Source organism: Thamnophis elegans, chromosome 1, assembly GCF_009769535.1.
Source record: "Thamnophis elegans isolate rThaEle1 chromosome 1, rThaEle1.pri, whole genome shotgun sequence".
Classification (NCBI taxonomy): Eukaryota; Metazoa; Chordata; class Lepidosauria; order Squamata; family Colubridae; genus Thamnophis; species Thamnophis elegans.
In genome coordinates, this window is record NC_045541.1 from 125,660,239 (window position 1) to 125,679,863 (window position 19,625).

The 19,625-nt window shown below is 35.9% G+C and overlaps 1 protein-coding gene across 1 annotated transcript in view; it reads right to left on the reverse strand.

Annotated features, from left to right (window-relative positions):
* Positions 1-19,625, reverse strand: part of PRKD1 (protein kinase D1) — a 114,771-nt gene that overhangs the window by 54,666 nt on the left and 40,480 nt on the right. The window contains exon 2 of the mRNA XM_032237096.1: positions 1,092-1,230. Coding sequence (XP_032092987.1) covers positions 1,092-1,230 — 139 coding nt within the window. The remainder of the gene's footprint in view (positions 1-1,091; positions 1,231-19,625) is intronic.

The window sequence follows — 19,625 nt, forward strand, 5'->3', positions numbered from 1 at the left end:
TAAATCTCTCAAAGGCTCCCTATTAGATTCAGCATTTTAACCATAATTGTTGGTGAATTTTCCTTATTGCATCACTATTCGTTAATTTAAAATCTTCATATGACTCACTTAATAATAATATTAATAATTCATCAAGCCTGCATTACACCTAACACCCAATGACTCTGGGTAGCTTACACTCATTAAAGAATCTGCAATAAAATCAACCAAAGATAAAAGATGGCAGACATGGCAGGCAGATGGAATGAAGCAAGTGGTCTCATATGTCTTTGTCAAATGTCTAGGTGAAGAGCCAGATCTTCATGACTCTTCCAAAAAAACAGCAGAATCAGAACCATCTAAATCCTGGGACAACCATCTTCCAGAGGGCAGGGGTTGATACACAGAATGTGCACTTCAAGGGTCTTGATAGATGACATTGTTTAATCGGAAACACAATATGCACAAACCATGCAGAATTGAACTGGCCAGGCAGATAATAGGAGAGATAAGCAATCCGTCAAGTAACTAGGCCTAAGCCATGTCAGCAAGCACCAGTGTGAATTGTACCCTGAAGCAAACTGGCAAGCAAAACAGCTTGCACAGGAACATATGTCATACATACTGAGGCATATCTATTGCTGCTCATGCCACTGCATTCTGAACCAATTGAAGCTTCAAGGGCAATCCCATATAGAACATGTTTGCAGTAGACATTTATATGGTAATGTTATTTCTGGATATTTAGCTTATAATTCTAATTTTAAAAGAAATGATCTTTTCTGACAGAAGAATGGACTTCTAGTTGGGTAAATATTCTTCCTTGTTAGAAATGTTAGTTGCTACATGCAGTCACCTCTTACTGAACTGTTCTTTTCTTTTTAACATGACTGTGCATTTGTTACAGTACATTACAAATGCATCTTTCCAATTTAGGATTTATATTTTTACTTGTTCTTCGATTGCAGGAAAGGACAGAATACCAACTACATCCCCTCTTTTATACCCCCGTGTAATTAGTGGACCTTGAATATATTCAAAATATATGTAATTTTTTTAGGAAAAAGGAATACAATACAATTGTACAATACAATATAAAATAAGTATTTTACCTGATAAGACAACTTCAACCAGATCACCCTCTTGGATATCAGTAGCTGATTTCACCAGCTGGAGTATATTTTCAGTAGTTGGATCATGACGAAAAAGCAGGATTTTATCATACATCCCATAGAAGCCACACTCAGGAAACTGTAAATGGATAGTATTGAGACTTTATCTCAACTGTACATAATATTTAAACATTTTATTAATATTATTAGTTTTAAACCAGAAAAAATTAAAAGGGATACAATAAAGCTGCAAATATAACTTCTACAGTTTTCAGATATAGAGACATTTTAGACAGCACAGTTCCTATATATTCATCATGAAAATATACTCTTAAATATATTTTTTTAAAGTGAAAGGACTTTCCCAACCACATATATTGCTGATGAAATCCAGAAGTATTTTCTGGGACTATCTCAGATACATATTTGTTCTCTTACACAGGAAATCATTCAATCTCAGTAGATCATCAAGTCATTTTGATGTGGTAAAACTATGATGTATACGAAGCTGTAATATTTTGTCAGACAATAGATCCATCTGTTTCTTGGCAGCTCTTCATGATTTAAGTGGTTCCAAGCCCTTCTCAATTATTTATCTTTAATATGATGGAATGCATCAAAAGCCATATAAATTTTACTTGCATAGTACAATTTCTTTCTTTTCCTCTTCTCCACCCTGAATTTTCCAGTACAGCTCAAATCTGCTGTGGTAATATTCTGGATCACACCTATAGTAGCACTGAACTATAGTTCCCTTCCATGTATAATCACATCTGCAGAGCCCACCTGATTTTGGCAGGTACAAATTATAATACAGTCCTTGAAAAATGTTGTTCAATCATATATCACTGTGTTTCTTGCCAACTTAAGAATTTGTAACGTAAAATAGTTAATCATGAATAAGGGGTGCCAATTAAGGAGGGAAATACGTTTGTTGAGTAAAGATGGTTATTTGCTAATTTTGTCCCCTATTATTCTACTTTCCCTATTTCAGCTGAATAAAGTTGTGCTGACGCTCATATTTTGATGCCAAATAGACTTCGGTCTAAGAGCTGTTTTATTTTTCTAGCATAATTTTTCAAAAAATAAATGATAGGTCTTAAAGATTACGGAGATACTTCCCTATACAGACTAAAAGCATAATAATGTGCTAAGCTGGCTACTAGAGCCAGTTCTATTATGGTAATAATTGTCCTCTGGCAGAAACAGAATGAACAGATGCAAAAGGAAGAGCTTTATCTATGAGGCTTCATTTTAAATCCAGAAAGTGGTGAATGAACTTCCCATGAAAAACAGATATCTAAATGTTCATAGTATAACATATGATCTTGAATTTATCCCAAAAGATATCTGTCAAGCAACCTTTGCATCAAAATCTTGGTTTAATAAACAAATAAAAAAAATCTTCCAATTATTCTACATCGAGAATCTGGTAACGTCTAATTCTCTCACAATCTCAAATTGTTCTACATCATATAATATTAGAAAATAAATCAATGATTTTGGCATTCATAAAATTTTGTGAACCATATGAAAAATCTGAATTTCAAAAAAATGACAGTCCTGTGTGATTTTTATATATATATATATATATATATATATATATATATATATATATATATATATATATATATATATATATATATATATATATATGTTTTCTGAGGTTTTCGCGGGTGTTAGTATGTAGGTCTCTAGTTGTTCGGGTTTTCTCCCGCGTAGAATTGGAGATGTCTTGGCGACGTTTCGACGAAGTCACATTCGTCATCTTCAGGCTGCTGCTGACTATTTCAGGTTTGGTGTTTCCAGGAGTAGTGTGGGATCTTGGCTGGCTGTTTGTTCCTTATAACTGCTGGTAGGGGATTAAATTTTAACTGCCAGTAGGGGATTAAGTTTTAACTGCCAGTAGGGGATGAAAACTGATTGATCAGTTTTCATCCCCTACTGGCAGTTAAAACTTAATCCCCTACTGGCAGTTAAAATTTAATCCCCTACCAGCAGTTATAAGGAACAAACAGCCAGCCAAGATCCCACACTACTCCTGGAAACACCAAACCTGAAATAGTCAGCAGCAGCCTGAAGATGACGAATGTGACTTCGTCGAAACGTCGCCAAGACATCTCCAATTCTACGCGGGAGAAAACCCGAACAACTAGAGACCTACATATATATATATATATATATATATATATATATATATATATATATATGTGTGTGTGTGTGTGTGTGTGTGTGTGTGTGTGTGTGTGTGTGTGTGTGTGTGTTTATTTGTGCTGATAAATAAATAAAGGGAGACTAGTATAGATCTATTTCAAGCTATTTAGCTCTCATCAGCTAGCCATACCCTTACTGGGATTTGATATAAATTATATATATAGAATTTAATTTTTGGGACAATAGGTACTATTTTGCTAAAGTTTAATCTAAAAATAGATTTGTCAAAACTTAGCTATGAAAACAATTTTTTCTGGAGTCAATGAATGGAGACTATAAGTCTAATTTAGAATCATGACCGAAAAGAGGCTTCAAGGGGCTTGCAATTGGTCTAATGATAAAATAAACACTTTAAAAGCTAATTAGTAAGTGACAGAAGATAATGAACTTCCTTCAGATTTGATACTGTACATCTACCTCGATCAAATTTATATGGCTGCCCATGTGACAGAAAGTGACTCTGGGCAGCATACAATGCTCCTGAAAGTACAGTCAATGGAAATTTTCAATCATCCAGGTCATGATTCTGAATTGAAGAAGCTTCTTGGATAAAAAGTAAAACATTTTCAAAAAAGAAAGTCCAGTTACCTTTTGGAAAAAGATCTCAAGAAACAGTAAAATTAAGAACACTGAAGCAGATTCCATTAAGAACTGTAAGATTTATTTCCAAGTAAATAGGCCCAGGTATAGGACTCAAGATTTTTTTTTAAAATCATCACACAACCAAACAATAATTAATGTATAGATAAATACGCATAACTATATTTACAAACAGAGGCTTAAAGATATAAAATGCATTTTGTGAACCTCTGGACTTCAAAAGTGAAATACTGTCTATGTTGACTCTATTCATAACATGCTATACATAGATTTGATTTCTAAAAGTACTAACTTTCAGCTTTCAATGGAGTATATTTTAGCACTGAATAAACAATGAAGGTTTTTCGAAATGCAACTGAGAACTTATAAAGTCAAAATGTGACATGAATTGAGAGTTTTCATTTTCTTATCCACTGTGTATTACTTAGAGTGTAAATGACCTTTCGGTTTGCATGATATAGAAACCATGTCTCCCTTTTCTAAGAAGGCAGGAAGGCTTTACAAAATTTGTTCTCTCTTTTAAGATAAGTGATCAATTCTTTTCCTGCAGAAGAACAACAGGATTTTCCACCATTATAATTTTATATGGCATTGCTGGGATTTGAATGATGGTATTCTATACTGCATTCCACCACTCATTTTCACTGTTCAGCTGACCTTTCAATTTTTCTCTACCTCTCCTTTTTCCACCTACCTTAGCTTATTAGTTCCCTGCTGATTTCACTCAGTTTTCTAAAGTTAATTACTCTCATTGAATTCTGCTGTTGCCATGTTTTCACGAAAGCTTCATAATTCTCTTCATTCTTCATGCTTTGGTAATATAGAACTTTCTTTGTTTTAAGGGTTTTTCCCCCCATAAAATTTAAATTATCTGTTTTGGTTCTTTTCCTCTCAATTTCCTTCTTCCCTTGGAGTCTTTCAGAGCCAAAAGCCTGTTATAGCTTTCCTTTCACTCTTAGCAGGGCAAAAACCTGCAACCACTTTTCTTTCAGCCTTTACATTCTTTCTTTTGGTAGGACAAGGATGAATTTGGCTTGCTAAAATGAAAAGCTTTTGTTCTATATAGTGCTGTGACAAATTTTGCCACCTACTTTCAGGCAAATCTTTAGGCCTATAAAGTACATTGTTTTTTACTGCCTGTTTTTTTCATAGAGGGAAGAATTTCTTTTTAAAACATTGCAGAGGTGGCAAGAAAGGTTATTTTTGCACTGTTAAATGCATAAGGTGGCAAAGAAGCCTTTTCTCTCACACTTTAACACTAAAAATGCCTCAAGTGTGTTTAAAGCACAGCAACACTTAACTATACAACTTTTTAAGTCAGAGTACTTCTCAGAGAAATCACATAAAGAGAATTAAGCCTGAATATCAACATTGTGGAGGGACGTGGTGGCTCAGTGGCTAAGAAGCTGAGCTTCTCGATTAGAAAAGTTGGCAGTGCAGCGGTTCAAATCCCTAGCGCCACGTAACAGAGTGAACTTCCGTTACTTATCCCAGCTTCTGCCAACCTAGCAGTTCAAAAGCACATAAAAAATGCAAGTAGAAAAATAGGGAGGACCTTGGTGAGAAGGTAACAGTATTCTATGCACCTTCAGCATTTAGTCATGCCAGCCATGTGACCACGGAGACGTCTTTGGACAGCACTGGCTCTTCAGCTTTGAAACAGAGATGAGCACCACCCCCTGAGTTGAGAACAACTAGCACATAAGTGCGAGGGGAACCTTTATCTATCAACATTGTATCTTCATACTTGGCTACGATTCTCTGCTTTAATTTCTTGGAATGATCTTGTGATTTCATAATGTTGTGTCACGATTTCACTAGCGCAGAAAATATTAACAGAAGTTCTTACCACAGTAAAGCACAAGAAGCAGTTTTAATGTTAAAAAAAAGATATCTAATCATTTAAGTACAATCTCTCCATTTCCATTGGACATTTCTAAATAAATTATTCTATTTTTACTTCCCTTTATATTTTGGGTGAATAATCCATATCTTAAAAATTAGCTAAATGTCCAAGTTCAATTTAACCCTTTCACTGTGGCGTTGCTTACCAAACTTATAAATGTTGTTTATTCCAGTAGTTTATCATTATGTAAGATTATGTAAGAGTCATTTCATTACAAGATGAGTGACAAGTGAGAGAGAGAGAGAGAGAGAGAGAGAGAGAGAGGGAGAGGGAGGGAGAGGGAGAGAGAGAGAGAGAGAGGGGGGGGGGGGAGGGAGAGGGGGAGAGAGAGATATTTAATATACAAGTAGCTTACTGTGTTCCTTTTTTATGTCTATTAGTTGCTACAAATAGTTATTCCCAATTCTGGGAATTCTCAGCAGATCCAGAGTATGAATGTTAAGTTTATCCTTACACTTTTTGCTCCACATACATAGGTTAATGAAATATACCAATTCAGTCTGTCTTTTTGGAAATTATTCTCCTCTACTGATCTATAAAGACCTTCTGCTTCCTAGTCTTTTCCTTTATTTGCTAAAGGCTGCAGCTCTATCTCTATTTTACTTTGATACAAGCTTCTTGGAATTTAATGAAAGTTATTTTTCACAGAACTTTATTTAAACTCAACTGTCTCTTCTCTCTGTGTATCTGCTTGCTTAATTTTTCTTTGTACTTTTACTGTATCTATTTATCTATCTATAGGCCTTTCTTTAAATTGTGCCCTTTATTTTCTCTGTTCCTTAAATATTAACCTGTGACCCTTATGCTATTTTCTATGTATTTTTTCACTTGTCTTACCCCATTCTACCTGGAAAAGTCATTCACCTGAGAAATTCAGAAAATCCCTAATAAAAATATTACATATTCTTCTCTTGCATTTTGTTCTTTATTAGATTTATCATCCCCTATTAATCACTTATTTTATTTTTTAGCATCATATAAATGAAAAATCCATTTGGTTTTTTTTTCAAGTTTAAAAATATTAATTGTAGGATCGCAGGCTGAGGCTTCTACATGCCTCATAATATGGGAATAAAAACAACGAGGACAAGACAATACAGATGGAAAATAAGCATCCTGTGTGAATAACGTGTTTTTACTTGTTTAATTTTAGATGTAATTTTCTTTCTTTTAAAAAAATCTTTGGCACTAATATAATTCAAGGATTTAATCTTTTCTTCCTTTCAGTTTTAGAAAACTCCTTGATATATTTTGTCTAATTCTATGAGGCTAGGAATCATGAATTGTTTTGCAGTTGCATCTCCATTCAGTTATCTAAATGAAATTCTAAAATAGTTCAACACTATATGGAAATACATTCATACAGTATCCACTATCCATGTTTTGGTAAACTAATATTATCACATCTCCACACCTGATACCCACACAAATTAAAAAATATATTTGATTCCTAGACAATATAATCATGGCCCTACTAGATTGAATTAAGTCCATCTGTGGTGGCATAATGGTTAGAATGTAGCATTGCAGGCAAATTCTGCCCATAGCTAGGAGTTCGAGCCTGACCAACTCAAGGTTGACTTAGCATTCCATCCTTCTGTGATTGGTAAAATGAGCACCCAGACTGTTGGGGCAATATTCTGACTTTAGAGCACTCACATAGAGAGCACTGTAAAGCACTATGAAGCGGTATATAAGTCTATTGCTACCCATCTCTGGATCTTGTTGCAATAGTGACATACCTTCCAGAAAGCCCTCATAGAAATATAGGAACTCAAAAATAAGAGTGTTTCTCCACTATTCAGACCCAGCTGATATTCTACAATATATTTCCATTCAAAAGCCATTCAGAATCATCATAATTCCGTCTCTTTTCAAGCCAATTAAAGGCCAACAGCACATTCTTAAATTAAATATGTGCTTGCTGTTCCTCTGCAGAATCTTTTGCCAATCCAATATTTTCATCAGCAATGCAGCCTGAGAAATAACCTTGATGTCCCTGATGCTACTAATGGTCAGCAAGTATTGTCTAAATCATAACTATTTCTGATCCTGTGTGTGGAAAATACAAGGAAAGGATAACCATGGGAAAACTTTTGTATGCTGTGATCCCTTTACATAAGTTTTCACATAAAGCTGTTTTCTATTCTTTTGTTTTGTTTTGTTTTGTTTTTCTTATTTCCCCCTAATTTGATCGTGTATTGTCTAAGATATTTATTTCATGTTTTGTTCCTTTTTCTTTCTATTTATGTCTTTTTCCAAGCCACTCATAAAATCACCTCCATGTCCTGTAGTACACTGATTCCTCTTTGTCCTTTATTCTCAATGTCAACCTGTTCATTTCTGCACAGACATTAATCTTCTTTATTACCTCCCCTTCCGATGGGATTTTATCTGCTTTTCAGTTTTGTGCAAATACAATTCTAGCTGCTGTTATTTTTTGTACAATCAAATATGAATTTTCTTTACTATATTTGTCTGGTAGAATACCCAATAAAAATACTTCTGGCTTAAACTCTACGGGTTGAAGCTGTTCTTTATTCATTCACAACAATTCCAATTCCATTTAGGCTGCCTTAATTTTCAGAAGTTTCAAAGTGGGAGGTTGACAAGTCATTCTGACAGTGGATTTCCAGTCATCCTTTAGTTACCATGGAAGCCAAAGCAAAGGCTTTGTAAAATATTAAACATTTATAGGCAGAACAAATAAACACATCACTTGAAAGCAGAACAAACACGTTACTTGAAACACCTCAATAGAAAAGGTGTGTGTGTGTGTGTGTTTTCCTTTTTAAAAAATTCAATTAATAGAATAAGATGTTATATTGTAGATAATGTAATAAAACAGTACAGAGAAGAAGCACATAATTGTATCATTCGATGCTAATAGCAAACTCATTCTTTGGAGAAAGAGTACACTCTTCCTAATAATAAATTAAATAGTTCTTTAGTATTTATACATTCTTCTGAACTTTGCAATGCAATTTTCTGACAAAAATACTTTCAAAAATGTTGGTATTAAGGAGAATTGTCATACAAAAGTACGTTACTTAGAAAATATGTCTATTAAGCAAAGAATTAAACAAAAAGGCTCATATTAGAAAAAATAAGTACAAAATGTGTATTGATTTCTACATGAACTCCTTTGATTAAAAATGTACAAATTAGAGGCTTATGCAGATCATTCCACTGGTGTTAATACTGATGTTATCTCTTAACATCAGGATTAAAATTAAACAGATGGCTAAATTGCTCAGTGGCTAAGATGCTGAACTTGTCAATCAGAAAGGTCGGCAGTTCGGCAGTTCGAATCCCTAATATAGGTCTCCTGTGTGACGGGGGATTGGACTAGATGACCTCCAAGGTCCCTTCCAACTGTTACTGTTAATTTAATAATTTAATCTCTGTTTGTCTTGGCATTGATTGCTAGTGAGGAAGTGAATAGGATTTTTGTTTCCTAATCAAGGAACTGACAAGAAAACTACACTCCCACCAACACTGACAGGGCAATCCATAGTATATACACAGTATATATAAACCTCCTTCCCTTCTATCAGGGAAGATGTTATGTAATTAGGGTAAGAAACCAAGCTCAGAGAGCACCAAGGACTCCACAAAAAATATTTTAGAGACAAAATGACTCACTCATAGTGAAGGTAGCAAATTCAACATGCAATAGCTATGAAGAAAAGCAAACTATATGCTGGAAATCATTAGAAAAAGAACTGAACATAAAAAGGCGTGATTGCTTATATGCCATCAAATCAAAGTTAACTCTGACCAACAACATAGATATACCTTTTTCTGGATGATCTTTCCCCAAATTGGTTCCTTGTTTACACTGACTGTCATTGGAAAATGTATTACGTGCATAGTTCTGATCTTTGTAGATATAAGTGTGTTATGGCACCTAAGCCTCCTTTTTAATACTTTTGTGGTTACTCTACCAAAGACTAGTATGTGGCATATTTCTTAGCTTCTGGTTCCATTGCTAATGGAGCCTAAAAGACAGAGTTTATGCACTATTTCAATACCTTCATTGTCAATTATTTCAATATCTTAATTGTCAATTATAAGACTGATTCCTGTTTTAGCCCCATTTTTTCACCGTTCTCCTTCACTTTCATTAGCAGAGTTTGCAGATCACTTGCATTTTCAGTTATCAGAATGCAATTTATTGATGTTTCTTCCCCCAATTTTAAAAGCATGCTCATCTTCTTCCAATCCAGCTACCCTCAATATCTGTTCAGCATATAAGCTGAATAAATAATGAGACCATAAAACCTTTTATCTTTCCTTTACTGATTTAGAGCTAGTCTGTTTCATCGTATTCCATTTTGACTGTGGTTTCTTTTCTTTATATGTCTATAAGTATTAGTTTTGGATAATATGGATAATTGAATATTTCCCTTTTTCCTAAGGACATTCCACAGCTTTGCCTACCGAAAAATGAAAACTAAAAAACAGCAAACATAGTTTCAATATTCAAAAAAGAAAAAGGAGAAGGAAAACTACCACCTGATTAATATTTGTACTGGGCAAGATACTGAAAAAACCTGCATCCAGATTAAAGTTAAAATAGTTGCAATGTACTTCCCTCTACTCTTCCTTTCCCTCTAATTAAAATCCTACACTAAGTCACTCTAAGCATTTGATGAAATGAGCTGCAGCTCACAAATGTTTAAGGCTTTTAATTACCTTTGTTAAGTAGAAATAGTACTACCAGATCTTTCCGATTTAGGGTACTGTGTCCAGATGAGGGGCACCCTGCTTTAAAAGGGGCACAGAGAACCTATAAGGATTTCAGAGAACTGCCAGTTTGGTACAATGTCTGAAAAACAAGCTTTATGAAGAATAGTAATGAGATGTATATCTTGTAAAGGGGAAGACTGAGAGGAGATCTGCAACTATCTAAAAAGGTTTCACATGCAGAAAGCAGACATGAAATCCTCTTAACTTCGCTACCGGTTTGGAACTGGGAGCATGCTCATGTGTGGCACTTCTATGCATGTGCAGAACCTTCTGTGCATGCAAAAAGCATCCATGATGATGTCTGGGTGGGTGGGTGAGTAGGTGGGCAGAGCTTCCCGCCACCGCTGCTACTGGTTCGCCTGAACCAGGGCAAACTGGCAAAATACCACCTCTGGCAGAAAAGATCTATACACTGGAAGGAATTGTCTGACAGTAAGGTTTATTAGGCAGTGGGACAATCTGCCTAGTAGTGGATTACCTCCTCATATGAAGATTTCAAACAGGGACTGGAGGACTATTTATCAGGAATAGTTGTCTGAATTAAACTAAATGATCAATAAGGTCATGTGAAAATCATACATTATATGACCTACCTATCCATATTTCTCAACATTATCTTTGCTGAGGTAACGTTTTCTATCAACATAGAAAAGAATCAAAGTAACCATAAATTTACATAAATGTACATAAATTTAAACTTACATAATTAAACTTACATAAATTTAAGGTTGTCAGAAATGTAACCAACAAGAATAAAATAATGTTGTGAATAGAGGATTAAAGCAATCAATAAACAGCTGATTATTTAACAGGACAAGAATGGGAAAACAATAGCAATAGCAATAGCAGTTAGATTTATATACCGCTTCATAGGGCTTTCAGCCCTCTCTAAGCGGTTTACAGAGTCAGCATATTGCCCCCAACAACAATCTGGGTCCTCATTTTACCCACCTCGGAAGGATGGAAGGCTGAGTCAACCCTGAGCCGGTGAGATTTGAACAGCCGAACTGCAGAACTGCAGTCAGCTGAAATAGCCTGCAGTGCTGCATTTAACCACTGTGCCACCTCGGCTCTTGCACTCTTAAAACAACAGTGCAGGCAATGAAAAAAATGTTAGCAAATGACAGGGTTGCAAAGTTTTTGAGATAAAATAACAAAACCTTTAAACTAAAGCTGGGGCACTTTTTATGAGTCCATAATACCGTCTGATCCCAGACCAGATTAGAGTTTCAAATTTCAAATGGTGTAACTTAATTTATAGATTTATCATACCTAAAAAAAAGTGGTTCCAGGTAGCAATTAAAACCTCTTTGAGAAAGAAGGCAATCCCACATTTCTAAAAATGTTATCTACTTTATGATAATAATTATACTTTAATCATAAATTTATCTCTCATAAATAACATGGGTTGGACTAATAAAGGCACCCATATGAAAATCACTGGTAGGCTTATTATACCTTATGGCTGAGCAGAGATGAAGTAACTTTTTTCCTACCCAGAAGATTGGTTCTAAAAAGTGGAAGAGGGTTTTTGTTCCACATGCTTTTTAGAACTAGGAGGCAGATGATTTACATAGTTAAGGGCCCACAACATTAAGACTGGGACCATACACAAAACAAACCCATACTTTCCCTACAAATAAAGCACAGGTAGTCCTCAACTACAAGGGGTGCACTGGCTCAATGGCTAAGATGCTTGAGCTTGTCGATCAGAAAGGTTGGCATTTCAGTGGTTCGAATCCCTAGCACCACAAAACCGATTGAGCTCCCGTTACTTGTCCCAGCTTCTGCCAACCTAGCAGTTCAAAAGTATCTAAAAATGCAAATTGAAAAATAGGAACCACCTTTGATGGGAAGGTAACAGCGTTCTGTGTGCCTTCTGGCCAGATGACCATGGAGACATCTTTGGACAGTGCTGGCTCTTCAGCTTTGAAAGGGAAATGAGCAACACTCCCTAGTGTCAGGAATGACTAGCATATATGTGCAACGGGAACCTTTACCTTTTAGTCCTCAACTAATGACCACAATTGGGACTAGGATTCATAAGTCATTGCAGTCGTAAGTCATCACGTGACCAGATCCAATTTTGAGACCATTTTTACAACAGTAATAAGTTGAGTCATATGATCATAAATTGATTCATCTGGTTGTAAGTGTGAATCCAGATTAGCCAATGACAGGTTCGCAATCACATGTCCACAGAATGTTGCAAGCAATGATAAATGTGATCTGGTTGCCAAGTGCCCGAATTTCGATCATGTGACCATGGGGGTCAGGCAGTGGTCATAAGTTCAAATAAAGATCTGAACAGCTGCTGTCATTAATTTGCATCATGAGGGTTCAAGTACTATCTGCACTAGAAAAAGGCTCAATTACAGTAAAATATAAGGATTTGAAAGCACCAAAAATTAATAAATCACAGTTTGGCTGCCAAACATCAGGCCAAATCCTGAGGCTACTGCAGAGGAAACTTTAGGAGTTGTAGAAGATGTTGGGAAAAAGGTCTCACATAGTACCTAATTTTGACCTCTGTGACACTTTGGCAGTGTGGCTTCCACGGGGAAAAGGGATTACTCACTCCTGATTTCAACAAAGCCAATATATTACATAGAAGAGATTGAAGAAGGAAGAAGAAAGGAATTGTTTATTTGATTTTTGAACCCCTCTAGTTATGTGACTATGGTGTATTTTGTCTGAACAGACAAATCCTTGCTTCCCAAGAGGGTACAATCTACCTATAAGAAAGAGAAAAACACTGAGAAAAAGGAAATAATGTGGCCATCTATATCTCTATTTATATCTCTCTCTATTTCAAGCTTGAAACAGTAGAAAATAGAGTTTAAGAGGAAAAGACCAAAATTACATAGGAGAAGTCAATCTGGGAGGGTCTTGAAGAATTGAGAGGTAGCACCATATGAGGGTTCATACAGGCTTGTAAAGTAAAATGTATATTATGTTAGTCACTATGTTTGTATTAAAATGTTAGGAGTTTTTGTTTTCTTTTTAAACTTTAGACTGTATTTAAAAGTCCTTTAAAGAACAGCTTTGTAGTAAATATTCTGAAATGAACAGACTTAAGCCTACACATCTGCATTCAGCTGAAACTATTATTCTTAGTTGATTATAAAAAAGAATAGAAGCACATTCTTTTGGTACAATGTAGTTGTTTGGTGTTTTTTTTACAAAAACAGGACATTCATGCCACATTCTTTTCTGCCCTTCAGTGTTTCCTTGGGGTTTGCAAATATTTAAAATCTGAATTCCTTTCCTCTCCAGGACTATGGAGTTGTTTCATACAATAAAACTCTTGACATATTATATACTCAGTTTGATGATGGGTGGAAACACAGCCACCCCCAGTCAATCGTCACTGACTTCAGAATAGTTGACAACAAAATTCCATTCGTGCTGTTTGTGAATCATGCTATGAATCTTTAAAATTATTTGTAATAAGTAAATTCATACAGTTAATCTCAAATGAATGGCTCTATTTTAGTATTCACTAATACATATGTCAGCCTAACACCCAAACAACTTCATTCTGCAGATCTTTTACATAATAATTTAACACTTAATTAATTAATTCTTGCTTATGTCTTACTCCTTCTTAAATAAAATTGGGATTGGAATTAACAAAAATCTGTAACAGAAAAAAATCCCACTCTATATTTGTTGCATGATTCACTAATCTGAACATGAATGTTGATAGGATTAAGATAAGAGGTTAGTAATTTATACTAAAAGGAGTCAAGCACATGCTTCCTTAACAGGACCTCTGACATCTTAAAATGATCTATTTATATTCAATTTGGATACAGAAAAACAACCAGTTCCATCAAATCAGGATGAAAGGAGACAAGACCACACCACATATACATGCAGACACAAAATAGCAACTTTGTATAACTAATTAATTTGACTGTACAAGGGCTCTTAATAATCAATGTATTTCTTGCAACATGCTGGGTATCTCATACCAATACAATAATTTCATTCACTCATTCATTCATTTTGTCAAAACAAATATTACTCTGATAATTAGTTGATTATAAACAAATTTTAAAATGTTCTCCCAAATAACATTTTCTAACTAATAATTAGCACCTTGAACTGCACCCATTTTGCTCTAGTAGGCTTTGGAAACATTGCTTTATAAAATTGTACATCCATAGCAGTGATGGATTGCAGGTGGTACGCCCCGGTATGTGCATATGGTACCTGCCGGGAGCACCAGGTACCATTCTGGTATGGTGCTCCAGAGGGCCCACCCGCCCGCCCTTACCTATATTTGAGCTCTTCGGTGCGTATGGTGCCTGCGTGGCATTCTGCCGAGCAGCTGGAGCATCGTGGAGGTGTCGCGGAGGCATCAGAGGACGTAAGTATGCATGCACGCACTGCATGCGTTCATGTGGTGGATGCCGGACCCTGTTGCACTGTACCAGTTGCCACGGGATCCGGAACCCATCACTGATCCATAGTCATTATTTTGTATGATCAGCCTGAAACAGAAATGCTGGAGGCAAGCTTCCAAAATTTTGTTTGAATTTTTCAAAATTCAATTTCTATACCCAGCCAACTTAACTATGTGACTCGAAGTGATTTATAATTCTAAAATTTAACAAAATTAAATTATAATTAAAACAATGAAAACATCCATAAAATAAATGAGTACAAACAGCAGCTGTGATTATATCTTATATATTATCTATACAGAAATATTTAAGCCTTTAAGCCAGAGCCAATGTCGCGACGAGATGGTTGTGTGGTCTCAATGCTCTGAGACCACAACCAATACTTTTGCCACTGGGTGGTCCAAACGGACCTAAACCCTCCTGAAGAAACGGTGATCAGGAAGAATGTGTCTTGCTGATCTCAGGAATATCGCAAAATCCTCGAAAGAAGCAACAGAAGTTCTTCGAGCCGGTGACAAAAAATCCAGTCAAAGGCTGACAAAGTCGTGGCGGCCCAAAACAGAAGGATACGGAAAGAGAAAGTGTTTTCAGCTGGTGTGGAATTTTTATTGTTTTAAAAAAGAGTCTGCCTATAAAACCTCAAAAACCAATTTAAATTACAGAATAGAAGAACCAAGCAGCGGAATTGAATTTGGAATGGTTTTGGACAGTGGTTATCTTACTTTTTAAATGTTATTAATCTACTAATAATAGATATAATTATATCTATAATTGATAATGATAATAATGTATACAATGTGTTGTGTTATGATAAGTAATAATTGGATATGAATATTGAATGGTACTCATGAAAGGAAGATTAGAAATCCTTTTGGATTATATACAAAGGTTAATAAAAAAGAACTAAATTAGATACAGTTAAGTTTTGATTATTAGGGGGAAAATGTTATGATACAGGATATAGTTAAATAAAGGAGGGATAATGATGACAACCTATATATGTATGGGTACAATATAAGGAAACTGGATGAAAATTGCCAACAGTGATCTCGAATGGAGGGTTAGAAAAGTTTGTTACTAAATATTATGGATGTTTAGCTAGAATAGGACATAAGGATTCAGTGCTATTGGAGGATTTTAGAAATACTAAGTGAAATGCCAGTATGTGGTTATGTATCAAATCTTGGTATAGTTTATGATGAAGGATGTTTAAACAATTATAGTCAAATAAAAATTGGAGGTATAAGGGCAACATGTATAAATATCTGAGTTAAAATACTATGGCAGAATGTATAAGATTGTTTTGTTATTGGAAAGATACAGGTTGATAGATGGAAGAATATAACATAAAACTAGTTAAACTTAGTGAAACTTAGTAATAATAAATATAATTAAATAAATAATTGATAATGATAATGTATACAATGTGTAGTGTTATGATAAGTAATAATTGGATATGAATATTGAATGGTACCCATGAAAGGAAGATTAGAAATCCTTTTGGATTATATATAAAAGTTAATAAAAAAGAATTAAGTTAGATACAGTTAGGTTTTGATTATTAGGGGTAAAATGTTATGATACAGGATATAGTCAAATAAAGGAGGGATAATGACGATAACCTATATACATATATATGAGTATAATATAAGGAAACTAGATGAAAATTGCCAACAGCGATTTGGAAAGGAGGATTAGAAAAGTCTGTTATTAAATATTATGGATGTTTAACTAGACTAGGACATAAGGATTCGGTGTTATTGGAGGATTTTAGAAATATTAAATGAAATGCCAGTATCTGGTTATGTATTAAATTTCGGTATATTTTATGATGAAGGACGTATAAATAATTATAGTCAAATATAAATGGAGGTATAAGGGTAACGTATAAATATTTGAGTTAAAATACTTGAGTTAATATGAATTATGCTTGATGACTGTGGAAGAGATGCACGAAAACCTTTTGTAACCAACTGATACACTTTCTACAATATGTAAGGAAGGAAGATTTTATGTGTTCTGTTTGTTTTGAAAATAAAAAAAGAAATAAAAAAGAAATATTTAAGCCTTGCTAGTGAAGAAGAATCTATTAATAACTACCAGAAACAATACATTTATTTTAACCTCAATGAAATAAACTCACTTTGTATTCTTTCCATTACTTTTAATAATTTTGAATTTTACTCCCTACAAAGACTTTCTCACATGTTGATTTCTAATCATTATCTTTATTTCTTCTCAGAAACTCTTTCACTAACTTACAAAACTCTTCTCCTTTGTAAATCCAAGTCACTCTTCTGATTTGTTATTGCTATAGAGATTTAGAGATTTAGAGATTTATTAATATTTGTAGGCCGCCCTTTTCCCTGAGGGGACTCAGGGCGGCTCACATAAAATAGGGGAAGGGGAGATACAGACATTAAGGTAAGACATATAATAAAATAATAAACAACATACATTCATCATTCGGGAGGGGAATTATCCTTGTCCCCAGGCCTGACGGGCGAGCCAGTTCTTCAAGGCTGTGCGGAAGGCCTGGACGGTGGCGAGGGTGCGAATCTCTACGGGGAGCTCGTTCCAAAGGGTCGGGGCTACTACTGAGAAGGCCCTCCTCCTTGTAGTTGCCAGCCGACACTGGCTGGCCGATGGTATACGGAGGAGGCCTAATCTATGTGATCTTATTGGTCGCAGGGATGTAATTGGCAGAAGGCGGTCTCTCAAGTATCCAGATCCACTGCCATGTAGGGCTTTATGGGTGACTAATAGCACCTTGAAGCGCATCCGGAGATCGACAGGTAGCCAGCGCAGCTCGCGGAGGATAGGTGTTATGCGGGTGAACCGAGGTGCACCCACAATCACTCGCGCGGCCGCATTCTGTACTAGCTGAAGTCGCCGGATGCTCTTCAAGGGCAGCCCCATGTAGAGCACGTTGCAGTATTCCAGCCTAGAGGTCACAAGGGCCCGGGTGACTGTTGTGAGAGCCTCCCGATTCAGGTAGGGTCGCAACTGGCGCACCAGGCGAACCTGGGCAAATGCCCCCCTGGTCACAGCCATTAAATGGTGGTCAAACGATAGCTGTGAGTCCAGGAGGACTCCCAAGTTGCGAACCCTCTCTGAGGGGTGTAGAATTTGACCCCCCAGCCTGAGTGATGGAATATTGGTCGAATCTCTGGGAGGGAAACACAACAGCCACTCGGTCTTTTCTGGGTTGAGCACGAGCTTGTTAACCCTCATCCAGTCCATAACAGCTTCGAGGCCGCGGTTCATCACGTCTGCCGCTTCATTGAGTTGGCACGGGGCGGACAGATACAGTTGAGTATCGTCCGCATATTGATGGTATCTAATCCCGTGCCTGCGAATGATCTCACCCAGCGGTTTCATGTAGATGTTGAATAGTAGGGGGGATAAGACCGAGCCCTGAGGCACCCCATAAGTTAGGGGCCTAGGGGACGATCTCTGCCCCCCCACTAACACCGACTGCGACCTGTCCGAGAGGTAGGAGGAGAACCACCGCAACACGGCGCCTCCCACTCCCACCTCCCGCAGTCGTCGCAGAAGGATACCATGGTCGATGGTATCGAAAGCCGCTGAGAGGTCTATATCTTCAATTGTCAAGACATCAACCAGTTTAAATCCAGCATGTCATCTTTGACCAAATTATTCTTATTCTGACATATTTAAAACTATATTCAAATCCACATTCAAATCAGCCTCACTCTGTTTTATCCAGTAAAATCAATTCTTCTTCCATAACTTCATTTGGATCCAATTTTATAATAGCAGATAATCTTAAAATTTCTGAATGTGTTGTTCCCAAATAGCCTTGAATTATTTCACACTGAAATAATGTTGCTCCATTCTGTATTAATAGGTCTTTGTTCCTTTAATTAGGAACTTTATTTCTTTCTGGTTCAGTCTTGCCAACCTTCAAAAAAACCTTATCACGTACATTATCTGTTCACCGGGTCTCCTTTCCACTGCAGTTCTTGGCTCAGCCTCAGTCCATCATTATGCCCCATTACTTTGTCAAAACAGTTTCTTTTCTTATGAGTAGCTACTTGCTTTGCAATTGAGTTAATTTTTGACCACAAAACTTTCTGTTGTACATTATCATAAGGTAGCAGGCAAGAAATATATAACCTCATAAGTTACATTGCATTCTTTTTCAGGTAATGCCTTTTCAGGAGGATGTGTGCTTGTTAATCATTATGCCAGCTTAAAATGCTCCATGCATGCTCCTGTTGTTAATTTATTCAGCACACATGTCAGCACCAGAGCAAGTATTTTGAAATAATTATATCAAATAAAGTCATATCTTCTTTCTCTCTTCTTCGCTTCATGATTGTCTGAGTACAAATGGAGCCAGGAGATCTCTGCACCCATCTCTTATGTAAATCTCATTTCTGTAGAGTCTGAGCCAATCATGATATTCACAAATGGATTCATCACCATGTGGAAGTTTTTTTTTCTTGTTTTATAATTTTAAAAGTGTATTTTATAGTCAAGTGCATAGTTACAATTTAACAACTATGGGAACCATGATGTTCACTATGTTTTTAATTACTTTAAGAACAACGTCTTGCAACATTGGAAATTTTGATGAGATTTTCATTGTTCTGATGAGATATCAAGGTTGAGATCATTGAAATC